The sequence below is a fragment of the Sinohyriopsis cumingii genome, unplaced genomic scaffold (genome assembly GCF_028554795.1).
Source record: "Sinohyriopsis cumingii isolate HCF-2022 unplaced genomic scaffold, ASM2855479v2 utg001176l, whole genome shotgun sequence".
NCBI classification, from domain to species: Eukaryota; Metazoa; Mollusca; class Bivalvia; order Unionida; family Unionidae; genus Sinohyriopsis; species Sinohyriopsis cumingii.
In genome coordinates, this window is record NW_028315968.1 from 4,112,456 (window position 1) to 4,136,568 (window position 24,113).

Here is a 24,113-nt window from a genome sequence, read left to right on the forward strand (position 1 = left end):
CATGTCCTAAATAACTGTAATGGAAAATATATGGTACATGTCCTAAATAACTGTAATGGACATGATATGGTACATGTCCTAAATAACTGTAATGGACATGATATGGTACATGTCCTAAATAACTGTAATGGACATGATATGGTACATGTCCTAAATAACTGTAATGGACACGATATGGTACATGTCCTAAATAACGTGTTATTGTGGTTACTGCCTAACAACCTAATTTCTGGAGATGTACAGCTTGTACTACATTTCAGCTGTAAAACAAATCAACATGCCGAAGACAAATTCACAATGAAATGCATAAAGCAAAAAGACAAGGACTATGTCAGGGTACTGCAGCAATGATCTTTCACAAATATTAAGGCAAAAAGATAGAGCTACAAATGTTAACAAAATTGTCAGAAAAGACAGAAACACAAACATGAGAAATATTTACTACAGATATGGGTTTGTAATGTATTGGAGGTCTAGCATACATGTACTAATAAGAAATGTGTTTGTGGGACACAAAACAACCCACCACTGTGAATAACCTAGTGTTCAAATGTACCCACCAAGATAAATCTGTACACAATTTTCATGTGACAGTATATCTGACTCTCCATACAATAGGGTGTATATCTACCACCCCTGGTAGGTCAAATAATAATAACAATATCAATATTCAATAACAATATTAATAATAATAATACATTAGTAGTAGAATTAAAAGACAAAACCCGTGCTACAATCTTTGACCACTAGATGATCAGATTTTGATTCAATGTTATCATTGTCACACTGCTTATACTTTGGATGGGTGACCTAATACATCAAGTTATCAGTAAGCATAAATTATACAATCAGTGATAACATGCACTAAATTTTAAAGAAATTATAGAAAGAACTAATTTTATTTATGAGTACAGTGATAGTGCTTAGTGAAAAGTAAAGGTCAAATTAAATAGATTTAGTACTGGTCAATAATATATTTTGATTAATCACTAATAAACCATGTTTTTATAATGTGTGGTTATAATGTTTACTGCTTATTGCACTTTTCATAAACTACAACAAACACATACATTGATGTATGATTTGTATGGCTCAAATATACTGACTGTTAATGAAATTTAATTCTTCAAGGATACTGTCCACATTAAAATGTAATGAGCCCACTTGTTTAATTGCATTACATGCAAAATAATTTTTCTTTAAATAAATTATTTTGCTGTAATAATGAAGGGGGGGGGCATGTATAAATTGTGAAAAGCTTGTGGTTTTTCAGATTCATTTTTTCAAATAAAAAAGACAGATCAAGACTTTTGAGTGAAGAATTGTTCTGGTTGAAGCATTATCTGTACAGGTGAGGACCTCAGAACTGCATCCTCAGTAAGGAAAGTTTACCACTTAATAAACATGTCCTGCTTCCAACTGTATTGGTCACAGAGGACGCCTAAAGGTTTAGCATGGCTGAATTAATGTGATAAAACAAAAATAATTAATCAATCTTAGTAAAACATAAATTGTAGGGCACTGTGACTATCTTTCATTTTAACGATACAGTATTAACAGATGCAACCAATTATCAAGTTTTCAAAACCAGAAACTGCATTAAACAAATCAACAAAAAAAATCAAAAGTCTTTAAGCATGAAACATAGGTCACAGAGGCCTTTATGGTGAAAAAAGATGTAGAACTTAATCAAATCAGCAAATTTCATGATCCTGTATATAATAGTATACATATAGCATGTCAAACACTCATGTGGTCATGAGATAACTGCAAACACCTGACCAAAAACCAGTAAAATAGGATAGATGGAGGTCATTTTGAGCTGCTTTTGTAGTAAGGATGTGGTATAACATAGGTGCATATCAGCATTACTTTAATTATTCCAACATGAACTGTGCCTGAGATATAAACACCAAACAAAAAGTTTAACTCAAGTCAGTGAACCATAAAAGACACCTGATACTTGCCTACTTCTAAAATGGTGGAGTAGTACTCATCCCCAATTTTCACGATTCTGCAAAGGATAAGATGCCAAGAGCATGCCAAAATTCCATGTGTCTTGACCTCGATACAACAAGATAACTGCTCCAGTAGCCTAGTGGTTAGAGCATTCGCCTCAGATGTGGAATGTTGTGGGTTCAATCCCCAGCTGAGTCATAAAAATGACTTATAAAAATTGTACTAACAGCTGCCTCACTTGATGCTCAGCATTAAGAGGTTAGTGTTAGGACTGGTCGGCCTGGTGTCAGGATAATGTGACTGGGTGGGACATCATGCTACATGTCTGTGGCATGATGCCCCAGTACTAGACATCACTATAAACTACCACACTGCAGACATTGTAGCGATATGACTGAAAATTGTTAAAGCTAGGTTAAAAATCCAAATCACACACACACACACAACTTACCCTATGCCTTAAAAAGTTAAATTTAGGTCACAGTGACCTTTTTGGTATAGATATAACACTAAGCAATGTATAGTAAAATGATCCATGGATGAACAGTAAAAATGTCAAATGAAGAAAAGTAGGCAAAATATGAAATATTTCTCAAAGTGACCTGCTTTTAACATACAGTTGATGTATTCATTAAGATCCATTCTCTCACATGATTCTAGGTATAGCAGTATTATACAGAGGATAAAACACCAACACTATATGGTGCAAAATGTAACATAAGCCAGTGAAATATTAAATACAGGTCACAATGACCTTCTTTTGAGGTTAAGTTTTGGTATCAAAAAGGATGCATACAATCACCTAGTTTGTTGATTCTGACATGAACAGTGTGTGAGCATGGACTCAAAGCAGTGAAACATGAAATATAAGTCAAAGTGATCTGTGTGATGAGGTGATGTATTCACCAAGATTCACTCCCTCATAAAGTATTCACCAAGATTCACCCCCCTCATGAACTATTCACCAAGATTCACCCCCTCATGAAGTATTCACCAAGATTCACTCCCTCATAAAGTATTCACCAAGATTCACTCCCTCATGATGTATTCACCAAGATTCAACCCCCTCACAAAATCTCATGAATTTTGATATAACAGAATATATACAGGGTGCACAAAAAACCTATTTGGTTTTGAACTAAACACAAAAACTTTGCCCAAGCCAGTAAAATATAAAATATATGTCACAGTGACATTCCTTTGTAGCAAGGGTGTAGTGGTATCAGAGATGCATATAATCATCTAGCATTAACAGAACTTGAGAAATAAACTTAGAACACAAAATTGTACCCAAGTCACTTAAAGCCTCAATGCCACCATTACATGCAAAGAGTCATGCATGCCAAATCATCTGAATAACACTGAATCTTGAAAGATATTGTCCTAAATATGGATGGGTTCTGTTAAAACCAGATAACATCAAAATGTTAAAACCAGATAACATCAAAATGTTAAAACCAGATAACATCAAAATGTTAAAATCAGATAACATAGATGTTTCATCAAATTATGAGCCATGTAATTTCTCACTTGAACTGGGAAACCCAGTCATTTTTCACATGTACAAATTTATCTGATGTTCATCAGCTACATGCATGGGGTAACACATTTCAGTCGAAAGCTGGAACACAAGATTTGATGACATCACCAATGTAAACATAAAAAACTAATACCACGCTATGTTGGATATGGTAGGTGGTCCTTATTTGATATGTAATTTTCATTTTGTGTTTTGATATGATGCAGTATGCAGCCTAGCATTTAAGAGTGTTCTTTCTTTAAAGGCATAACTGATGTAAAATTATTTTATACAAGTCTGTATCGTAAGCTTACCAATTAACATGGAAATCTGCAACACATGGGTGTGTCCTCAGACTAAGTTTGCCCTTCAAAGTATTCCATCACCCCAGCTGATTACAAATATTCACCTAAGTCTTATTTTATCTAATGCATGCTTTTCTTCTCAAAAACAGCTCTAAAAAGTGGGCATGCCTGTCTTCATTCCCTCTGAAATCAATTTGTTTGCCAAGTGTGAATGCTGTTTTTATTAGATTAGTCACTAACAGAATTTATTGACTGTGTCACACCACTACTTCTGAAGCACTAAAAAAAAGGAATGAAATCATGAGTGCATTCAGTGACTGAATTAATGGGTGGCACCTCTTAATTCTAAACTGAATATCTGAATGTCATTGAAACCTAATATTTTGATTATTTCAGTGAATGGTTTATGTCAGATAACTTTTTTTAACAAATCATTTTCTTCATTCCAAACTTTAGTTAGATTGGAAAAATGGTGAAATGTATGAAAAATGGTAGCATTGAGGCTTTAAGTATATATATATATATATATATATATATATATATAGAGAGAGAGAGAGAGAGAGAGAGTCAGCAAAATGTGAGATAAAGGTTACAGTGACCTTTGTGGTTGGGGTTTGGTATTATCTGAGATACATACAATCATAGTTTCATGATTCTATCATAAATAAATAGAAACCACAAAAAGTTACCAAAAATTAATGAAGCATGAAATACATGCCACAGCAACCTTAATCAGCATGTAGTAATCATTGAGATGCATCCTTTCACCAAGTTTAATGATTCAGAGTATAATAGTACTTGCACAGAGTGCAAGAAAAATGAGAAAAATGCAAATTTTAGCTAAGTATGTGATACCTACTCCAAACTGCTGCCTAGGAATAAAGAATGGTTGACATATAGTGAGGGCATACATATACACATGATTTAATCTGTGTGGACACCAATGCCATGGGTAGTACAATAGTTAACCTGTACTTTCAAGGAGCCAAAATGGCTTCCACACAATAACATTTGTACATCACAGACATAGGCCAACATTTGTAGATGGTTTGCACATGGAGAAAAGAAGAAACTTATTGATTTGGGGGTCAAAACTGTTATTGAGAAAAGAAAATAATTTCTGAACGAAAGTTTCAGTTACTAACCAACAACCTTCAGAAAAGTTTGTTGGTAACTTATAAGTTGGGTAAGAAAGAGGCCTACTGATTTTTTAGTCAGAAATGACGACGTTACAATGGTCTGAACTTGTAAATGATTACCAAAATTGTCCATGATCATCAATTAACTACACTGATGTAAATGATTACCAAAATTGTCCATGATCATCAATTAACTACACTGATGTAAATGATTACCAAAATTGTCCATGATCATCAATTAACTAGACTGATGTAAATGATTACCAAAATTGTCCATGATCATCAATTAACTACACTTATGTCGATTCAGATGGAAAGGTATCAATTAGTCCAAATTTAGCCACTTCATATAAAAGACATTGGTGCCTATATACAGCCACTGCTGCAGCCCTCCAAGTAACCTGGTGAACTGAAATTTAGTTTGTTTAAATTTATTTGAAATTTAACTTTTTATCAAGGTGTATACTTGTATAAAGAATGCCATCAACTCAGAGACACAATGTATGCATTTCTTTACAACCTTGCCATACTTTATACAAATTCAAAGCCCAAAATATGTGAACTGTACATGTATGCAGTTAGGTATTTTGAAAACATGCATGCATTGATAAGTTTAGTGTAATTTGATCCCAATCACTTGATCAATGTACTAGGAGTGATACAAACATCAAAAATAGAAACATGTATACAAACTGGCTTTCATACATTACCTTGACATACATTTTGGTAATTACCCGGTAGTGAGAAAATTAACCCTTAACTCTCACAGTAATATCAATATAAACTTTTATGGCAAGATGATTGATATTGAAGGATTTAATATCCAATACTAATTGGCTGAAATGACAACATATGTTTAGTCTGCATCCCAGATGCAATCAATTCTAATTCTACATCTGTCATCTTAAGTGCTACAATTGGAAAAATCAGTATTTGACAATTTCTATTAAAAATATGTAAAGTACACTGAATTACTTCAACCCTAGCTTGTTTCTTACAGATGGTGGGCAATGAAATGATTAAATCCACAAGTAAGCTGAAAAAAACTATGATGTGTATGGTGTGCAAGTGGAGAATGCCTTTCAATTGCAGCTGTATGTACACAAGATAACAGCCCCTCCTTCTTCAATTGTAACAACAAATTACAAGCAGTCAGGCAGGGTTTAGATAAATCCTTATATAAATATCTTTTAGGCGTGGCTAAAATGTATTAAACAAGGCAGGAAACAATAAAATTTTATATGCAAAAATAAACATTATTTTAATTAATGAAGGACTGTGAGCTTTCTCACTGCTTTTGCTTTTAACTACTGAATGCCCAAGTATAATTACCAACAATGGCAATCTTTGGATACTGAATTGATTCAATATGTTTGGTAATCCTAAGGCAAATAAGAATTTTCAAATTCAGACAAGATTGTAACAGAATCATGGAACATGACTGAGGACAGTACTTGCTGTTTTGCACACAACTGATGACAGTATGCAGGAGGTTGCATTCAACCCACTCATAAGGAATCTACAGAATATAACCTGTAACAGAAGCCATCATCTGTTGAAAGAGAAACAGCACATGTTGTTCTCAGTTATAAACCATTTTTCTGTTACCATCTCAGTCAAATCTGAAAGCTGCAAAATGGTATTTACTCTATAGTAATTTACAAACAATTGGGATAATTTCGGACATCAGCAAAATGGTATTTACTCTATATTTGCATACAATTGGGATAATTTCAGACATCAGCAAATTGGTATTTAATCTATAGTAATTTACATACAATTGGGACAATTTCAGACATCAGCAAATTGGTATTTAATCTATAGTAACTTACATACGATTGGGATATTTTTTAGACCTCAGCATTGTATGTGAATAAAATCCTATCAGTTCAACCTTTCTTTTTTAAAGTAACAACCAACTTAAGAACCGAGATACCTACTTACAATAACCAACTCACCTGCCTGAAAACTTACCTATCTAAACGCATATTGTAATGACCCAATATTCCTACCTTTGCTCTGCATTTGAATGAGTTTCAAGTCTAATTAGAAATAAAATGAATACATAAACTTGTGCACACTATTACACCATTTTTCACCTGTTAATGATTGCATTTGAATGAATCTCACTGACAAAATATATAACAAATTCATAAACTTTTTTTGAGGATTTATCACCAGTGTGGAACAAAGACCCTGTTAAGTTTTATTTTAAGGAACCAGTGTTCACATTGTTATACACTTTAACTGTATGAAGTCAAATCAATGTAAGTTACATAAAAACCAGCTTGTTTATCAATAGGATTTTTAAATGCCTTGAGACTAAAGTACTTGGTACCTGTATTTAGAAACTAATGGTTGGAGTAAAGTAACCAACAACTGTAGATTTGCTACATGTATACATTAACTTACCTGTGTTGAAGGAACCTTCACACCTTCATCCTCAAGCATACGATATGAAGATTATCTGAGTTTAATAACTTGTTGTCACCTTAAAATAAAGATTAAAGTGTGGGTGTACTTCACTTGGATCCATCAGAATTTACCTGTTAACTTTATTTAAGGAAGTATAACTTCTGCCACCTACACAAAACAAAAAGCTGTCCTTGTCAGAAATGTTAATGTTACATACCTGTGAATTTGTAGATCAGTGGTCTGTCATCAATACATGGAATAGCCTGATAGTGTTTCACTCTGTGACAATAAAATGTTTTACCTTTCACAATTTAATTTCCATGAGAAATGCGGATGATTTCACCTGTGTCAATGATTGACATAAAAGCCTCTGAAATAACCTGTGATGATATTAGCTATCTAGTCTTATCTATCATGTGACCTTCCTACTGACTTGTGTGCATCATGGTGATGCTAGTGGTGTACACACTACCTGTATATGGAGTTATCTTTATGCAGTTCACCTGGCCTTTATTGTCTCTACTTCTGATACAAATGGTAAGGTCATTACAACAGCTTTGACAGGTGTCAGAATACAGAAGAAAACACTGGTGATCTAAAGTTATTCTCTTTCTATTCAAACCTTTGGTTCAGCTCAAACTACTTTAGTGAAAAAAAAACCCATGCATTGCTCTCATTTATCATAGGAAATGCTAATATGTATAAAATATACAGGGCAAAGAAATGACATTAGAAGAGTCTGACTCAGTAATTGGCTAAAGTTGAGATTGATTGACTTATTCATTAATGTTTAATGGCACATCAATACACAGATAGCTATCTAATGCCAAGACAATCTGAGTTAAATGTCATGCTCAAGAACATACCATGATGGCTGACCTGAATTGGTCTGGGAACGATTCAAATCAGCACCCTTTTGAATGCCGATCTTGCACTCTATCCGCTGAGACACATATAACTTCAGTTTATGTTAAGAATACAGTACCTTGCAAAATAAACTGAATCTTGCATTTGCAATGATTACAATCCTAAAAATATGGTTGGTTCATTCTTAACTCAGCACACTTAGATATATATTACCAAGGAAATGGGAGTTAGGTGCCATATTAAAGAAACAATAAGACCGTTAACCTGGCATGACCTGGGCATACATTATAGCTGCAACCCTTGGTGTACGAGTCTGATACAAAACCAAATGTGCTATTGCTTGTTGTTGTTGTTGTTGTAATGGGGGTTTAACACCATTTTTCAGCACACGATAGGCTATACATGGTAGCCAGTATTAATGGTGGAGGAAGAACCTGAGAAAACCCTGGAAAGAACCACTGATCCACAAGAAGCTACCAGCAAGTTTTCTCACATACCCACATTAGCTGAGCCCGAGACTCGAACAAACACAGACAGAGGTGAAATGGCAGTGATCTGTAACAGTGAGTGCTTTAGACCACTTGGCCACACGGGGCCCCCGCTACTGCTTGTAATGGAGAGTAAGGTATAGTGCAAGTTTGCAGCAAATTAACATTTGGCTGAAACACAGTATTAACTTGCATGCATCTGTCTGTCCATCTGTTCTTTTGGGGAACAGCAGACCAGTTGGTAGTGTATCAAACTCATAATTCATGGGTCATCGATTTAATACCAGTCAGCTGCTTCATCAATTTTTTCAAATGTCAGCAACTCTTTAGATGTATGCAGCTTTATTCAGCAACTCTTTAGGAGGTATGTGTACCTTTATTCAGCAACTCTTTAGGAGGTATGTGTACCTTTATTCAGCAACTCTTTAGGAGGTATGTGTACCTTTATTCAGCAACTCTTTAGGAAGTATGTGTACCTTTATTCAGCAACTCTTTAGGAGGTATGTGTGCCTTTATTCAGCAACTCTTTAGGAGGTATGTGTACCTTTATTCAGCAACTCTTTAGGAGGTTTATACAGCTTTAATCAGCAACCAGGCAACTACACACTATATGCAAGTCTGGAGGGGCACAATTGTTTCCAGAAGTTTGTAAAAATTCTAGTTCTTATGGATCTCTGTGCGTGTTGATATATATTATAGTCATTATGAAAAGATACTCAAATCTTTATGCTCCTGTATTGTTATGTAAAAGTTACGGTTCTTTTTAACCTGAAGCTGGATACAGTTATATGTCAGAATTTTGTGAATGCATCTGTGCTCAGTTTTCACTGACTATTCATTGTGTTCATACTATATTTGGAAGAACTTGGCACTTTGTTGACCAATGACTCATCTACATCAGCTATGGTGGTTATGAGATTCTGGGACCTTCACCCCACTTGGACTCCTCCAAAAGAGGTTCTCAGACCTCTTGCCTACATGTTTAAGCACCCACCCAAAATAACATTTCTGGATCTACCCCTACTGTTCGCCATTTGTTCAGAACAGTGGTTCTTAACCTATGGATTGCAAACCACAACTAGGTTGCAATGCTATTTTGACTGGGCTGCCAAAATCAACTTTAATAATATGACATTTCCAATGCATGTGGTATTTTTTTTAGCATTTAATGGGTCGCTAGGCTAACACTACAAACCTAATCTGGGTCATGGCCCAAAAAGGTAAATAGCCACTGCTCTAGACATTGTGGTTGTGGAGAGCAAAAAATTCAGCAGTTCTTTACATAAAGAGTTCTAAAATGAAGACAAGATGGCAGTTCTGTCTGCAGTGTCTGAATTTTCCAACCAAGTCCATTCGGTTGTCATGGTCTCCAACTTTGACGATGCATGTAATGAGAAACCAAACCTTTGAACTGTGTAATCCATGCATGGTTCAAACACCCATGAATCTCAACAGGCCAGTGAAAGGGTGGTTATAGGGTCACTCAATGCTTCATCAGGGTCACGCAAATACTTGGCTGCATAATTTTACTGCATACCAGAGAAAACCAAATCCCAATGAACCTGATACAGCACTGTTCTATAAATACAACATAAGCTCCTTCATCTCCTGGATGCTAAAGGGAGATCATTTATGGTTTATCATGTAAGGCTTATTAAGTGACCAACACACAGTAAATGTTTTATTTTGATATTAGAGAGCAGACACTGTTTTTTTTTTAAGTTCAAACTACCTAATCAGGCCTGCTAAGTGATAATCCGTCCAAATGGTTAGGCCTTTCCAAATATTTGAGAGTGTTGAGCAGCTCTTAATAGTAGAAATCAAGCTTTCATTGTCTTCAAAAAGGAAGAGAAGGAACTCAGCCTCTGTGCTCACAGAGGGACAGCTAGGACTGACATGTTTTCTACATGGACACTAATCACAAAAGATTCTCCGCTTGCCATCCTATACCTTAGACAACAAAAATCAAAGGGAGGAAGCTATATTACAGCCGAATAGGTGAGCTGATCACTTCTTAATATACAAATTAACTCTTTAAAAAGTCATGGTGGCATTAAAACATTTGATGCAAACAGACCCCTTTGTTTTAGCATGTTGATTCAATCAGATTTGAAATATATGTGCTAAACAAATTAGTTACTTTTACCTACATTTAATGACAATAGCCTGAAAATTCACTGAGCTACAGACACAGATTTCATTCACAACTCTGTGCAGAAGATCACATATATATATATATATATATATATATATATATATATATATATATATATATATATATATATATATATATATATATATATATATATTAAATGATATAAGTTGCCCAAAAATAAACACCGCAATTTTCTAAACACATATACTAAATGGTACTATCCAAAACTGAAGCTTTTCTTGTCATCTTTCTATAAAGCAAACAATAAGGCTGCATTCAACACAGATACAAAATGTCTCCTTTAACCTATTATACCTATGGTACCTAGTTATCTGCTACACACTCTTTCTGAATTCAAAGAATTTTTGTTTGTCACTAGAAAGTAATCATCAATCAATGAGAGTAGTTTTCACTTTAGTCCATTGTATTATTCATTCTTTTATATTAATATAAATATTTTTTAAACAAAGTTTGATGCATTTGTATAATGATTCCTGAATCAGACCATACATTCTGAAGATTTAATGATTGAGTTTGTTCAAGTGTTCTTTGGCTATTTTAACAAACACCATAAAGCAGATACTGTATTTATCAAGACGAGCTCTGTAATACATGGACACATGAGAAAAGTACCTCAAAGTTTATGACAATGAAGGGTCAAAACAATGGGACTTCTTAAACAACGATAAAATAAAATGTCATCATTTCAGTTGCAAAAACAAGCTGTAACTACACTAAACGAAACAATGTTTTTTTTTTCTACCAAGGATTTTTTAAATATTATGCAGGTACAGGCAGCTGATGGACAGACATTTAAGTTTCTTTTAATCGAATTTCTAATGCATTCAATAATCTTTCTTTGACCTCAGCATGGTCTGTGCAGTGACCACCACCAATAAATTAATCCATAATCCTTAGGGTTTTATGATAGTGGTAACTTTTTCTCGATTGTATGATACAACAAAATGTAGATCACTTAACTTAGTTTTGAGACTTCGCTAATAATCCTCTAATTACAAAACAATATACGACCCTGATTTATAGATCCGCTCACAATGAACTCCAAAAGCACTCCAGATAGAAAATGATCTATATCCCAGTGAAGCATGCTGGTCTCTAATCTTTCCTAACAATATAATTTTTTAATTGATTTTGTGGATGGTTGTTTTAAATCAGTAGTGAAATTTTCCTTGAAATAAATATCTGACAGACGCTGAAAGATAAATCGATTAATGTACATGTACATGGTGTCTTATTCAACTTATGCTGTCCTAATCAATGTTATTTCAACCATTTATCAAACACAAGGTACAAATTATATAAATTACCAGCTCAACATTAAATGCAAGTAGGAGAAATTAAATTACTCTGTAACATGAGGTACTTGAATATTGGAAATATCTCCAGGTATCTAGGTACTGAATGTAGTCACTTATAAGTTGAGTTAAACTGCATATAACACAGACCCTGATCTGACATCGCATAATGGCCCAGCAAATCAAGGTCTAGGATGCTTGTTCTACTGATTACTCCCCACAAATCTGCCAGCACATTATGCAATAGCAGAGATGGGTCTTTGCAGCTTGGAAATGGATTCTGTGATGTGTGATGTGTGTGATTTTGATTTTTAACGTAGCTATAACAATTTTTCAGTCATATCGCTATGATGTCAGCAATGTGGCAGTTTATAGTGATGTCTAGCACTGGGGCATCATGCCGCAGACATGTAGCATGATGTCCCACCCAGTCACATTATCCTGACACCAAGCCAACCAGTCCTAACACTAACCTCTTAATGCTGAACGCCAAGCAAGGCAGCTGTTAGTACCATTTTTTAAGTCTCTGGTATGACTCGACCAAGAATCGAACCCACGACCTCCCGCATCCAAGGCAGACGCTCTAACCACTACGCCACCGGAGAGGTTGAAATTGGATTCAACTTGTATGTATATTCAAGCCACACTTTTCTGCTCTAAAATTTTAAATGAGCTTCAAATATTTTAAAATAAGCATTTACTTTAGGCTTTTGAAGCAAATTTTCTAAAACATCTAAATAAAAAGCAAATTCTGCTGGTGATAATTTTTTTAAATTAGGATAGTGAACTTGGTTATACTGTTACCATAAGATATGACAACAATGAAGTACATGACACACCTTCTTGTGGTAATGTTACATACATATATCATGTTTCATCTAAAAAGCTTTGAAGTTACAAATCAGAAGGGAAAGTATGATTGAAATATAAGATACTGAGCAATACCTTCAAGTGATTAACCACAATTATATCAAGTTTTATCCCTTGATCTCAAATAACTTTAAATTTAAATTTATAGAGCAGAAGTTAAGGGTGATGGAAAATGGACATATCAAGCCATGACCCTAATGTGGTATGTGATATGCAACATGCCTTCTAGTGACAACAAATAAGCATACCAGATTACTGTAATCTCAAATGATTTACAGATTATCAGATTATGGAGCAGATAGGAAATTATTACAGACTGATGGAACTTTAGTTACTAATGAAGAATAAAACAATACTCACAAAATGAGACAAATGAAACAAATATGATATATATGAATGCACAAACAATTCAGAACAAACAAGAGAATAAAGAAATTAATATTACAAGAGTGACATATGAAAAGATCAAATAGAAAGTGTACTAGTTTGCATTCAAAAAGTCACACATTCAAGCATGTGGGCATTATGACTATACCAATGAAATCAGAAACTTAAATATGTTGTTGTTGTTGTTGTTGCTGTAGGGTTTAACGCCATTTTTCAGCATACAATAGGCTATACATGGCGGCCAGTATTCATGGTGGAGGAAGAAACCGGGAAAACCCCAGAAAGAACCACCTACCCACGAGAAGCTACTGGCAGGCTTTCTCACATACCCACATTAGACGAATCCGAGACTCGAACCCAAGCAGACAGAGGTGAGATGGCAGTGATCTGTAACGGACAGCGCTTTAGACCACTCGGCCACTCGGGGCCCCCGAAACTTAAATACTGTTGTTAAGTATAACAACAATCACATTTTAAATTTTTATTAAGGGTTTAGTCTTTTAATTAGAATGAGCAATAAAGAAGTTATCTTCTTACAGACATAAGAATGACAAATTTAAAAATTCTCAGAAATATCAGCAAATTCCCCGGATACCATGTATCTCACTACTTCAGAGAATCCTTCTTTTTGGATCATTTTTAGGGCTAACTAGTACGTGTTATCAGTCACATAATTCTGTAAATCTGGAAATTACTTTAAGATTCTCATGCCTACTCTTTGCATGTTGCCCTCAGGTGGATACAATAAAGTTTTCTACACAGCTGACCAGCCACTAATCTCTAATTAGAGGACCAGCCACTAATCTCTAATTAGAGGACCTGAGGCAATAAAACAATATTCCTTTTCTTTTGCATATCAGAAAATTAGTAGAATTAGTAGTAAAAGATGCACTGAAATTTTACAACTTAAAAATAGTGAAATATACACTGACATTTTCCAACTTAAATATATTACAATAGAGAAATATTTATATTTTACTTCATCCACAACACCGTATTTAATCTGCTACACGTGTTTATTTTATTCTTGTTTCTTTTCTGCACAAATTACATTTGTAAAAGGTTTTAAAACATCTAATGTATGTGGGTAAAATCTAAACTGATTCAGTTTGATGGATACAAGATAGCAACAACTTTTATACATGAAGAACCAGTCTTTTATACATGAAGAACCAGTCTTTTATATATGAAGAACCAGTCTTTTCAAGAAAACCTTCACATCAATGTGGTCATCCATTTACAAACAGTAGCAATAATGAGATTTCCAAGATGAGCCATACTGGATGTCAGATCAACACCAGTTTTATTTATGTCCAATGATTAAAAGTCTTCTAGTGCCAACACCCTATTGACAATAACATTCATTCAGGAGGCATAGAAATAATGAGATTTCCACGATGAGCCATACTGGATGTCAGATCAGCACCAGTTTCATTTATGTCCAATGATTAAAAGTCTTCTAGTGCCAACACCCTATTGACAATAACATTCATTCAGGAGGCACAGAAATAATGAGATTTTCAAGACAAACTATACTGGATGTCAGATCAGCACCAGTTTCATTTATGTCCAATGATTAAAAGTCTTCTAGTGCCAACACCCTATTGACAATAACATTCATTCAGGAGGCATAGAAATAATGAGATTTTCAAGATGGTCATCATGGTGACTCTATTGGACGTTGGGTCAGCACCATTTTCTGATTACTCCTAACAACTGCACAGGCCCAAATCTGCTAGCACATGACATGATGGCGAATCTGGGTCTGTGCAGTTCGCATGGGGGATTGGTCTTTTTAGTGAGTACAGTATACAGATGCTTTCTTCTAATTATCTCTCTTAGTTCTATATGCTGTCTGTTTATGGCTATTATCCATTCTAATTTTATTGGACCCTCTGATGGCATTACATGGAATTTATATGGAATCAAAGACATTCATTATGCAGTTGTCCAGTATTTCACATGAACTTGTTTCTGCAAATTTAATTATCTTTGAAACATCCACTTACTGCAAATGAAGCCCCACCATCTTTCATATACATTCTATTAGCATACTTCCCCACAAGATCAATAAATACGACTAATCAAGACATGAGTAAGAGATCAATATTGTTTTTACTCAGAAAAATAGTGTATTTTTTTCTATCCTATAATGTCTGACGCACAACATGATAGAAAGGCAGCACCCATAAAAATTTGCTCAGTGCCAGATTAAAGTGTTGATACAGTATGAAACAACTGCAGCCCTAACAAACTGTATAATGTCAATGGTCTGTTGTCAGTTATGTCTGTCTTTAATTGGAACTTAAGGTGTATTACTACTCCAAACATATTGCACTATCTATATACGATATAGTCATGCAATCATATACTACTGGAAAATTTAGGATTTCCTATCAGCCAAACATTACCACAGTTTAATAGTAGCAGATAATTTTGGAAGGAATAATTTACTTCCATAGAACAATGCATCAAGTTCAAACTTTTGATGACTAATTGAAATAAAAGATAATTGAGGAAATTATGTTTCCACATGCTTCAGTTAAGATCTTTAAAGCCTTTCTCTAAAGCTAAATGGTCAATTACGATGCATTATATGTAAGTGCTTCACCTGATATACTTAAGGGGTTCACTAACGACATGCTTACATTCCTGAAAAATTCAGCACTGGCAAAAAGCTACAACAACTTAAAATGTCAACCCGTATTTTGTAAGGATGCAAGCATTAAATTCAAGCCATGTCATTGAAAAAATTAATTATTTATTTTCTTACCAACTTGCCATCTGAATTTAGGTCACCTTCAAAATGTAAACTTACCCATTTATTGGGCTTATACATTTGGTAATTAACTCAGAATGTCAGCTATATATGATGAAAATTTATTACACATTATGTGATGAAAATTTATTACACATTATGTGATGGCAGATCTTGGGAAAAAAGTGTTTGAAGATGGAAGAAAGAGGTCACGCAAATAAATACAGTAACTATCACTGCCATTTTAAACATTTTCAAACACAATTATGTTAGTTAAGAAAGTGTTTGTTGTTCTATCCTAAGTATAGGTCTTATGGGAGCAAAGGCTACTGTTTGCACTGCAACTCTAGGAATTCAGTCATGAAATAAATGCATGCAAAAAGAAACAACAGCAAAACCTATAAAAATTTAAGAACTTCAAATTATTTTTCATTTCATCATTCCAATTTTGTAAAATTATTTCACTTGAGCATCTTAATTTAAAAATATTTATTTTTTTCAATTTTGTTTTATGATTATTTCCTCTTCTCAAACAACCATTCACTTGTTTATTCTTGTAATATTTTTCACATTTTCCATCTCTATCAATTTAGGTCTTAAGAAGTAAGAATGAACTATACTTTAAATTACTTTTTTTTTTATTTCATCAATTCAAATTTTATGAATTCTTCTCATTTGACAATCTTACTTATAGTATTAGAAGAGTTATTTCCCTTTATAAAAAACATTTCTGTTATTACAAAATGTTACATGCCAAATATTTATTTTAAAAAAACCTAATTTTTATTAACCCTGACACAAAATGAAGTTTATAATGAAACATTTGACAGAAGTGAAGTCAAGAATTCTCATTCATTATAGAAAATTATTTAGCTTTGACCAGCTTCAATTGTATGAAAATTAACATTCACGACTTTAGTGTTGCTAACTATTCAGCTTACAAGATACACATCTCAAGGTTTGGAATAAAATATACAAATCGGTAAATCCAATTTTGAGTAAAACCAGGAGTTCTTAAATAACTTACATACAGCAACAACAAAAATATTCTTTCCAAATAATTTCCATGTTTACATTTTTAAAGGGTAGGAATATGTCATTAGTTTTATACAATAAACCCAATTATTTGTGTTCTGACCTGTAACTGCCCTGTCTCTGCAGCATTATGTAAGGGGCTGCCACCAAGGTTGTCCAGCATCACTCTGGCACCCCCATTCTTCATCAGCCAGTCTACTATCCTGTAATGGCCCTGACTCGCAGCAAAGTGAAGTGGCGTGGCCCCATCAAAGTCTCGCTCATTGGAATTACAGTCCTGCTCATGGATCTACAAATACATAAAATAGTTTGCCATCCTTTGTTTATATTTTATAGTGGTTATAACAGATGGCCGCTCACGATTTTACCAAAGGCAGAAAAGTTGTCAGTTCCTCCATTCTAGCTTCAATTCAGGACCATGGTCAAATACCTGGCTATGTCTTCCACTGACAGGACTGTAACAGAACCATTACTAAAAGGATAGCTTCTGGATACTCATTTCCAAAGCTGCTAGGTCTTGAGGATTCCTTAATCCAACAGACATAAACAATTCTTGGATTGAAAAAACTCTGATTTGTTGATACCTATAATGTTCTTTCTTTTCACAGATAGTTTTCAGAGAAACTTCTAGCAGTAAATGTGTCCTGCAATGATACATGATTCATGAAATTTTAACTAAAGCTGATTAATACAATTAACATTAAGAATGAAACACAACTAGCATGTAAGAAGTAATCTCCTTTGTATGAATGAGTTATACAAAACCTGATAGCAGGAAAATGAGTTCCAGTTATAAGAATTGTCTCCTTAAAGAATAAGAAAGTATTGGAAATAATTATTACTGATAAGTATAAGAATATGTTATGAAAAAAGAAACCCAACAACTTGTTTTAATGACACAACCTGCACTGTGTGCAGTTGCATAAATTAAGTGCTCACTCATGTACCTACTAGGTATTTAACACATTCCAAATGGCCATTTTGTGCCGCAGCATGCAAACATGACATTCCATCATAGGCCTTTATCTTTGCGGTGCCCTTTTTCTCTATCATATATCGGAGAGTGTCTAGCTGGCCACTCTGACAGGCTACATATACTGGTGTCATGCCACTCATGCTCTGCCAATTCACAGACCTAAAGAAAAAAATAACAAGGAATTAAGGTGCTAGGTCAGTGATTGTGTTTACATATAATAATGAGTGTGTTGACATGCCTGTAGTCTTGAATGTGCTAATGTGCCAATCACCTGGAATGTGGTGATGTGTTCACATTCTTTTGATGCATCACAATAATATAACCCAAAATGCCCTTGTCTGCTTTCACTTTAATTCCAAATTAATGTTTCAATTCAAGACTATTACTGAGCACAATTCATGTGAATAACAGTTTGAATAAAAAAAAATTAATCCAACCATATTATCAACCAAACACAACAATAAAACTGGTTCTGCTTCAGATGTTCATATTAAGGCATGACTGAATTCTTAGGTAAACAAGAATATGTACCCTCTATTTGACCTAGGTGGCTATGACCATTTTCTAGAAATACTCAGTCAACTTAATGGGAAAATACCATAATGGAAGTTTTTAAGGCAAGAAACAAGACTGTATCTTTAACTCAAATTAAAGCAAAAAAGTAAGTTTTCAATTAATAATGATCTAAATATTTAATTTACACTTACAGAGAAATTATAGCTATATATTATATTGTTTACAAAATAAATTTCACTGGTCAATTACACCATTAACTTGGAAAAAGTTAAGAAAGACAGATATAAATAACATATAATCATGGTGAAAAGCCAACAAAAGAAAGAGAGAGGGGGAGACAGAGACAGAGTTTTATCAATAACCACAGTATCAGTCTCAAAATGCCTTGTATATATTATGGTGCAGTGTATCAGTCTCAACATGCCTTGTATATATTATGGTGCAGTGTATCAGTCTCAAAATGCCTTGTATATATTATGGTGCAGCGTATCAGTCTCAACATGCCTTGTATATATTATGGTGCAGTGTATCAGTCTCAACATGCCTTGCATATATTATGGTGCAGTGTATCAGTCTCAAAATGCATTGTACATATTGTGGTGCAGTGTATCAATCTCAACATGCCTTGTATACATTGTGGTGCAGTGCACCAGTCTCAAAATGCCTTGTATATATTATGGTGCAGTGTATCAGTCTCAAAATGCCTTTTATATATTATGGTGCAGTGTATCAGTCTCAACATGCATTGTGTATATTATGGTGCTGTGCATCAATCTCAACATGCCTTGTAAACATTATGGTGCAGTGTATCAGTCTCAAAATGCCTTGTATACAGTATGGTGCAGTCTCAACATGCCTTGTATATGTGTATTATGGTGCAGTGTATCAGTCTCAACATGCCTTGCATATATTATGGTGCAGTGTATCAGTCTCAAAATGCATTGTATATATTGTGGTGCAGTGTATCAATCTCAACATGCCTTGTATACATTATGGTGCAGTGCATCAGTCTCAAAATGCCTTGTATATATTATGGTGCAGTGTATCAGTCTCAAAATGCCTTTTATATATTATGGTGCAGTGTATCAGTCTCAACATGCCTTGTATACATTGTGGTGTAGTGTATCAATCTCAACATGCCTTGTAAACATTATGGTGCAGTGTATCAGTCTCAAAATGTCTTGTATACATTATGGTGCAGTGTATCAGTCTCAAAATGCCTTGTATATATTATAGTGCAGTGTATCAGTCTCAACATGCCTTGTATACATTATGGTGCAGTGTATCAGTCTCAAAATGCCTTGTATACATTGTGGTGCAGTCTCTCAGTCTCAAAATGCCTTGTATACATTGTGGTGCAGTGTAACAGTCTCAAAATGCCTTGTATACATTGTGGTTCAGTGTATCAGTCTCAAAATGCCTTGCATACATTATGGTGCAGTGTTTATGATTAAACATAACTTGTACATCTTATGGTACAATGTGTCTTGAGAAACATGCCTTAGAGACTATATGGTGTAGTGTATTTATGTAATCATGCCTTGTTGATATTGTGTGCAGAGTATTTGTCTGAACATCTTGTAGATATGTGATGCAGTGAAACTAGCTAACATTTCTTGTAGATATTCAAATACTGTGGTGCAGTCTAATTGGCTATACATGCTTTGCAAATATTGTGGTGCATTGTATTTGTTGAAATGTGACTTGTATAATATTGTGGTTCAGTGTATCTGTTGAAATGTTCCTTACATATATTATGGTACTGTGTACGAGTCTCAACATACCTTATATACATTATGGTGCAGTGTTTAATCAACCTAACTTGTAGATCTTATGGTACAATGTGTCTTGAGAAACATGCCTTAGAGACTCTATGGTGTAGTGTATTTGTGTAAACATGCATTGTAGATACTGTGGTGTAATGTATTTGTCTAAACATGCCTTAGAGACTATATGGTGTAGTGTATTTGTCTAAACATGTCTTGTAGATATTGTGGTGTATTGTATTTGTCTAAACATGCCTTAGAGACTATGGTGTAGTGTATTTGTCTAAGCATGTCTTGTAGATATTGTGATGTATTGTATTTGTCTAAACATGTTTTAGAGACTATGGTGTAGTGTATTTGTCTAAGCATGTCTTGTAGATATTGTGATGTATTGTATTTGTCTAAACATGCCTTAGAGACTATGGTGTAGTGTATTTGTCTAAGCATGTCTTGTAGATATTGTGATGTATTGTATTTGTCTAAACATGCCTTAGAGACTATGGTGTAGTGTATTTGTCTAAGCATGTCTTGTAGATATTGTGATGTATTGTATTTGTCTAAACATGCCTTAGAGACTATGGTGTAGTGTATTTGTCTAAGCATGTCTTGTAGATATTGTGATGTATTTGTCTAAACATGCCTTAGAGACTATGGTGTAGTGTATTTGTCTAAGCATGTCTTGTAGATATTGTGATGTATTTGTCTAAACATGCCTTAGAGACTATGGTGTAGTGTATTTGTCTAAGCATGTTTTGTTGATATTGTGGTGCAGAGTATTTGTCTAAACATTCCTTAGAGACTATGGTGTAGTGTATTTGTCTAAGCATGTCTTGTAGATATTGTGATGTATTTGTCTAAACATGCCTTAGAGACTATGGTGTAGTGTATTTGTCTAAGCATGTTTTGTTGATATTGTGGTACAGAGTATTTGTCTAAACATGCCTTAGAGACTATGGTGTAGTGTATTTGTCTAAGCATGTCTTGTTGATGTTGTGTGCAGAGTATTTGTCTAAACATCTTGTAAATATGTGATGCAGTGAAACTAGCTAACATGTCTTTTAGATATTCAAATACTGTGGTGCAGTCTAACTGGCTAAACATGCTTTGCAAATATTGTGGTGCAGTGTATCTGTTGAAATGTGCCTTGTATACATTGTAGTGCAGTGTATCTGTTGAAATGTGACTTGCATACTATTGTGGTGCAGTGTATCTGTTGAAATGTGCCTTGTATATATTGTGGTACAGTGAATCTGTTGAAATGTGCCTTGTATACATTGTAGTGCAGTGTATCTGTTGAAATGTGCCTTGTATATATTGTGGTACAGTGTATCTGTTGAAATGTGACTTGTATATATTGTAGTGCAGTGTATCTGTTGAAATGTGACTTGTATATATTGTGGTACAGTGTATCTGTTGAAATGTGCCTTGTATATATTGTGGTACAGTGTATCTGTTGAAATGTGCCTTGTATATATTGTGGTACAGTGTATCTGTTGAAATGTGACTTGTATATATTGTGGTACAGTGTATCTGTTGAAATGTGCTTTGTATATATTGTGGTACAGTGTATCTGTTGAAATGTGCCTTGTATATACTGTGGTGCCGTGTATCTGTTGAAATGTGCCTTGTATACATTGTAGTGCAGTGTATCTGTTGAAATGTGCTTTGCATATAATGTAGTGCACTGTATTAAACTAAACATGTTTTGTTGATATGGTGGTGCTATGTATCTGGCTAGACATGCACTGTAGATATTGCGGTGCAATGTCTGGCAAAATGTGCCTTGTATATATGGTGGATGCAGTGTATGTTTTACAAATACTGTGGTGCAGTGTGTATGTTTAAACATTGTATTGTGTATATTGTAGTGCAGTGTAACTGTCTATACATACAATGTAAATCCTGTTGCAATCTGTAGTCGAGTAGATACTGTATTTTATTTATTGTGGGTGCAGTGTTTATGGTTAAACATGCTATGTAGATATTGTGATGTGCTTTTTTCTGGCTAAAAATGCCTTGTAGATATTATGATAAAGTCTATCTAGCTAAATACGGCTTACTGAAACCTTCAGTCAGTATCAGTACAGGTATGGGGATGATTTATCAGCCTAATACTGTGGTACAGTCTAAACATGTCTTGTAGCTAGTGCAGTGCAGTATGTCTGGCATTACATGACTTGTAGAAATTGTGGTACAGTCTAAACATGTCTTGTAGCTAGTGCAGTGCAGTATGTCTGGCATTACATGACTTGTAGAAATTGTGATGCAGTTCCATTGTAAGATTCATATATTAGAACAGCTGTACTGTAATCAGCTTTATAGTCAATGTCCACCCAACTTAATTTTTTAACATGAATTCAGAATGTGAATCAAACTGATTATCTAAATCTATGCATACTGTTCATAATGTTCCTTTTTACTGTTGTTGATGTTTTGGGGTTTAATGCCATTTTTCAACACATTTTAAGCTATACACATAGTGACCAGTACAAATGGTGGAGGAAAACATGAGAAAACCCCAGCAAGAACCACCAACTCATCGGAAGCTAAATGCAAGTCTTTTCACATACCCACATGGGCCAAGCCCGATACTCAAACCCATGCATAGGTGAGACAGCAATGATTGGTAAAGGCAAGTGCCTTAGACCGCTCAACTAATAGGGGCCTACTCCTTTTGGTTATTATAAATTCTGTCAGGGTCTGGAATACAACAGATTCCCAAAAATATTACAACAACAATCTAGTACTGTTTGAATGTATTCAATACAATATAGGATTTTGACATCAGGATGAAAGTATTTCTTAATTTTGGCAAGTGGTGCTGCCTTTGATGTTGTTGTGGGTTTTAACGCCATTTTTCAGCACACGATAGGCTATACATGGCGGCCAGTATTAATGGTGGAGGAAGAACCCGGGAAAACCCCGGAAAGAACCACCGACCCTCGAGAAGCTACTGGCAAGCTTTCTCACATACCCACATTGGCTGAATCTTAGACTCGAACCGCCGCAGACAGAGGTGAGATGGCAGTGATCCGTAACGAAGAGCACTTTAGACCACTCGGCCACTCAGGGCCCCACACTGTCTTTGAAGAAATCAATTTATATACATTATTAATCTATCCATCCAATGAAGAAAATTGTCCACACGAATGCCAAGATGTTCATGCTTTGCAACATGTTCAACTGTTCTAATCTTAAGATTCAAATCATGATGTTTCAATGGTTGTAATCTTAAGATTTAAATCATGATGTTTCAATGGTTGTAATCTTAAGATTCAAATCATGATGTTTCAATGGTTGTAATCTTCAGATTCAAATCATGATGTTTCTGATCTATGTGAGCCAAATTCTGAGCTATGCTTATGAAGTCAGTCTTATTTTGATTTCAAAGCATTTTGTTATTCTTACACCATTGTTCAGTAATCTCTAGATCTATTTGTCTTACATGGCTTGGATGACATTTAAAGATGGAACAGAAGCAGGTCATTCTTAATCTGTCAACAGGACAGTGCTGGAATTCTTAGCAAAAAAATGAGAGGTTATTAACAAAGATTACAAATAACACAGGACCTGACACTGACTCCTGTGCAACACCAACCATAACAATTGCAGTAGATCTCTGGCTGCTTCTACATACATCTG

General features: G+C 34.6%; 2 protein-coding genes across 3 annotated transcripts in view; one reads left to right on the forward strand and one right to left on the reverse strand.

Moving 5' to 3' along the window:
* LOC149772792 (uncharacterized) overlaps nt 1–24,113 on the reverse strand; it is a 132,806-nt gene that overhangs the window by 100,188 nt on the left and 8,505 nt on the right. Inside the window, exons 2-3 of one of the 2 annotated variants that reach the window (XM_089947275.1) lie at nt 18,165–18,348; nt 17,317–17,502 (exon numbers count right to left, since the gene is read on the reverse strand). In XM_089947275.1, the coding sequence (XP_089803401.1) occupies nt 17,317–17,502; nt 18,165–18,348 (370 nt within the window). Of the gene's footprint in view, nt 1–7,334; nt 7,469–17,316; nt 17,503–18,164; nt 18,349–24,113 lie in introns of those variants that run through there. The other variant, XM_089947276.1, reaches the window with a different exon arrangement.
* The window catches only part of LOC149772793 (NAD kinase-like), a 163,802-nt gene that overhangs the window by 26,569 nt on the left and 113,120 nt on the right, over nt 1–24,113 (forward strand). The gene's annotated exons all lie outside the window — the stretch shown is intronic.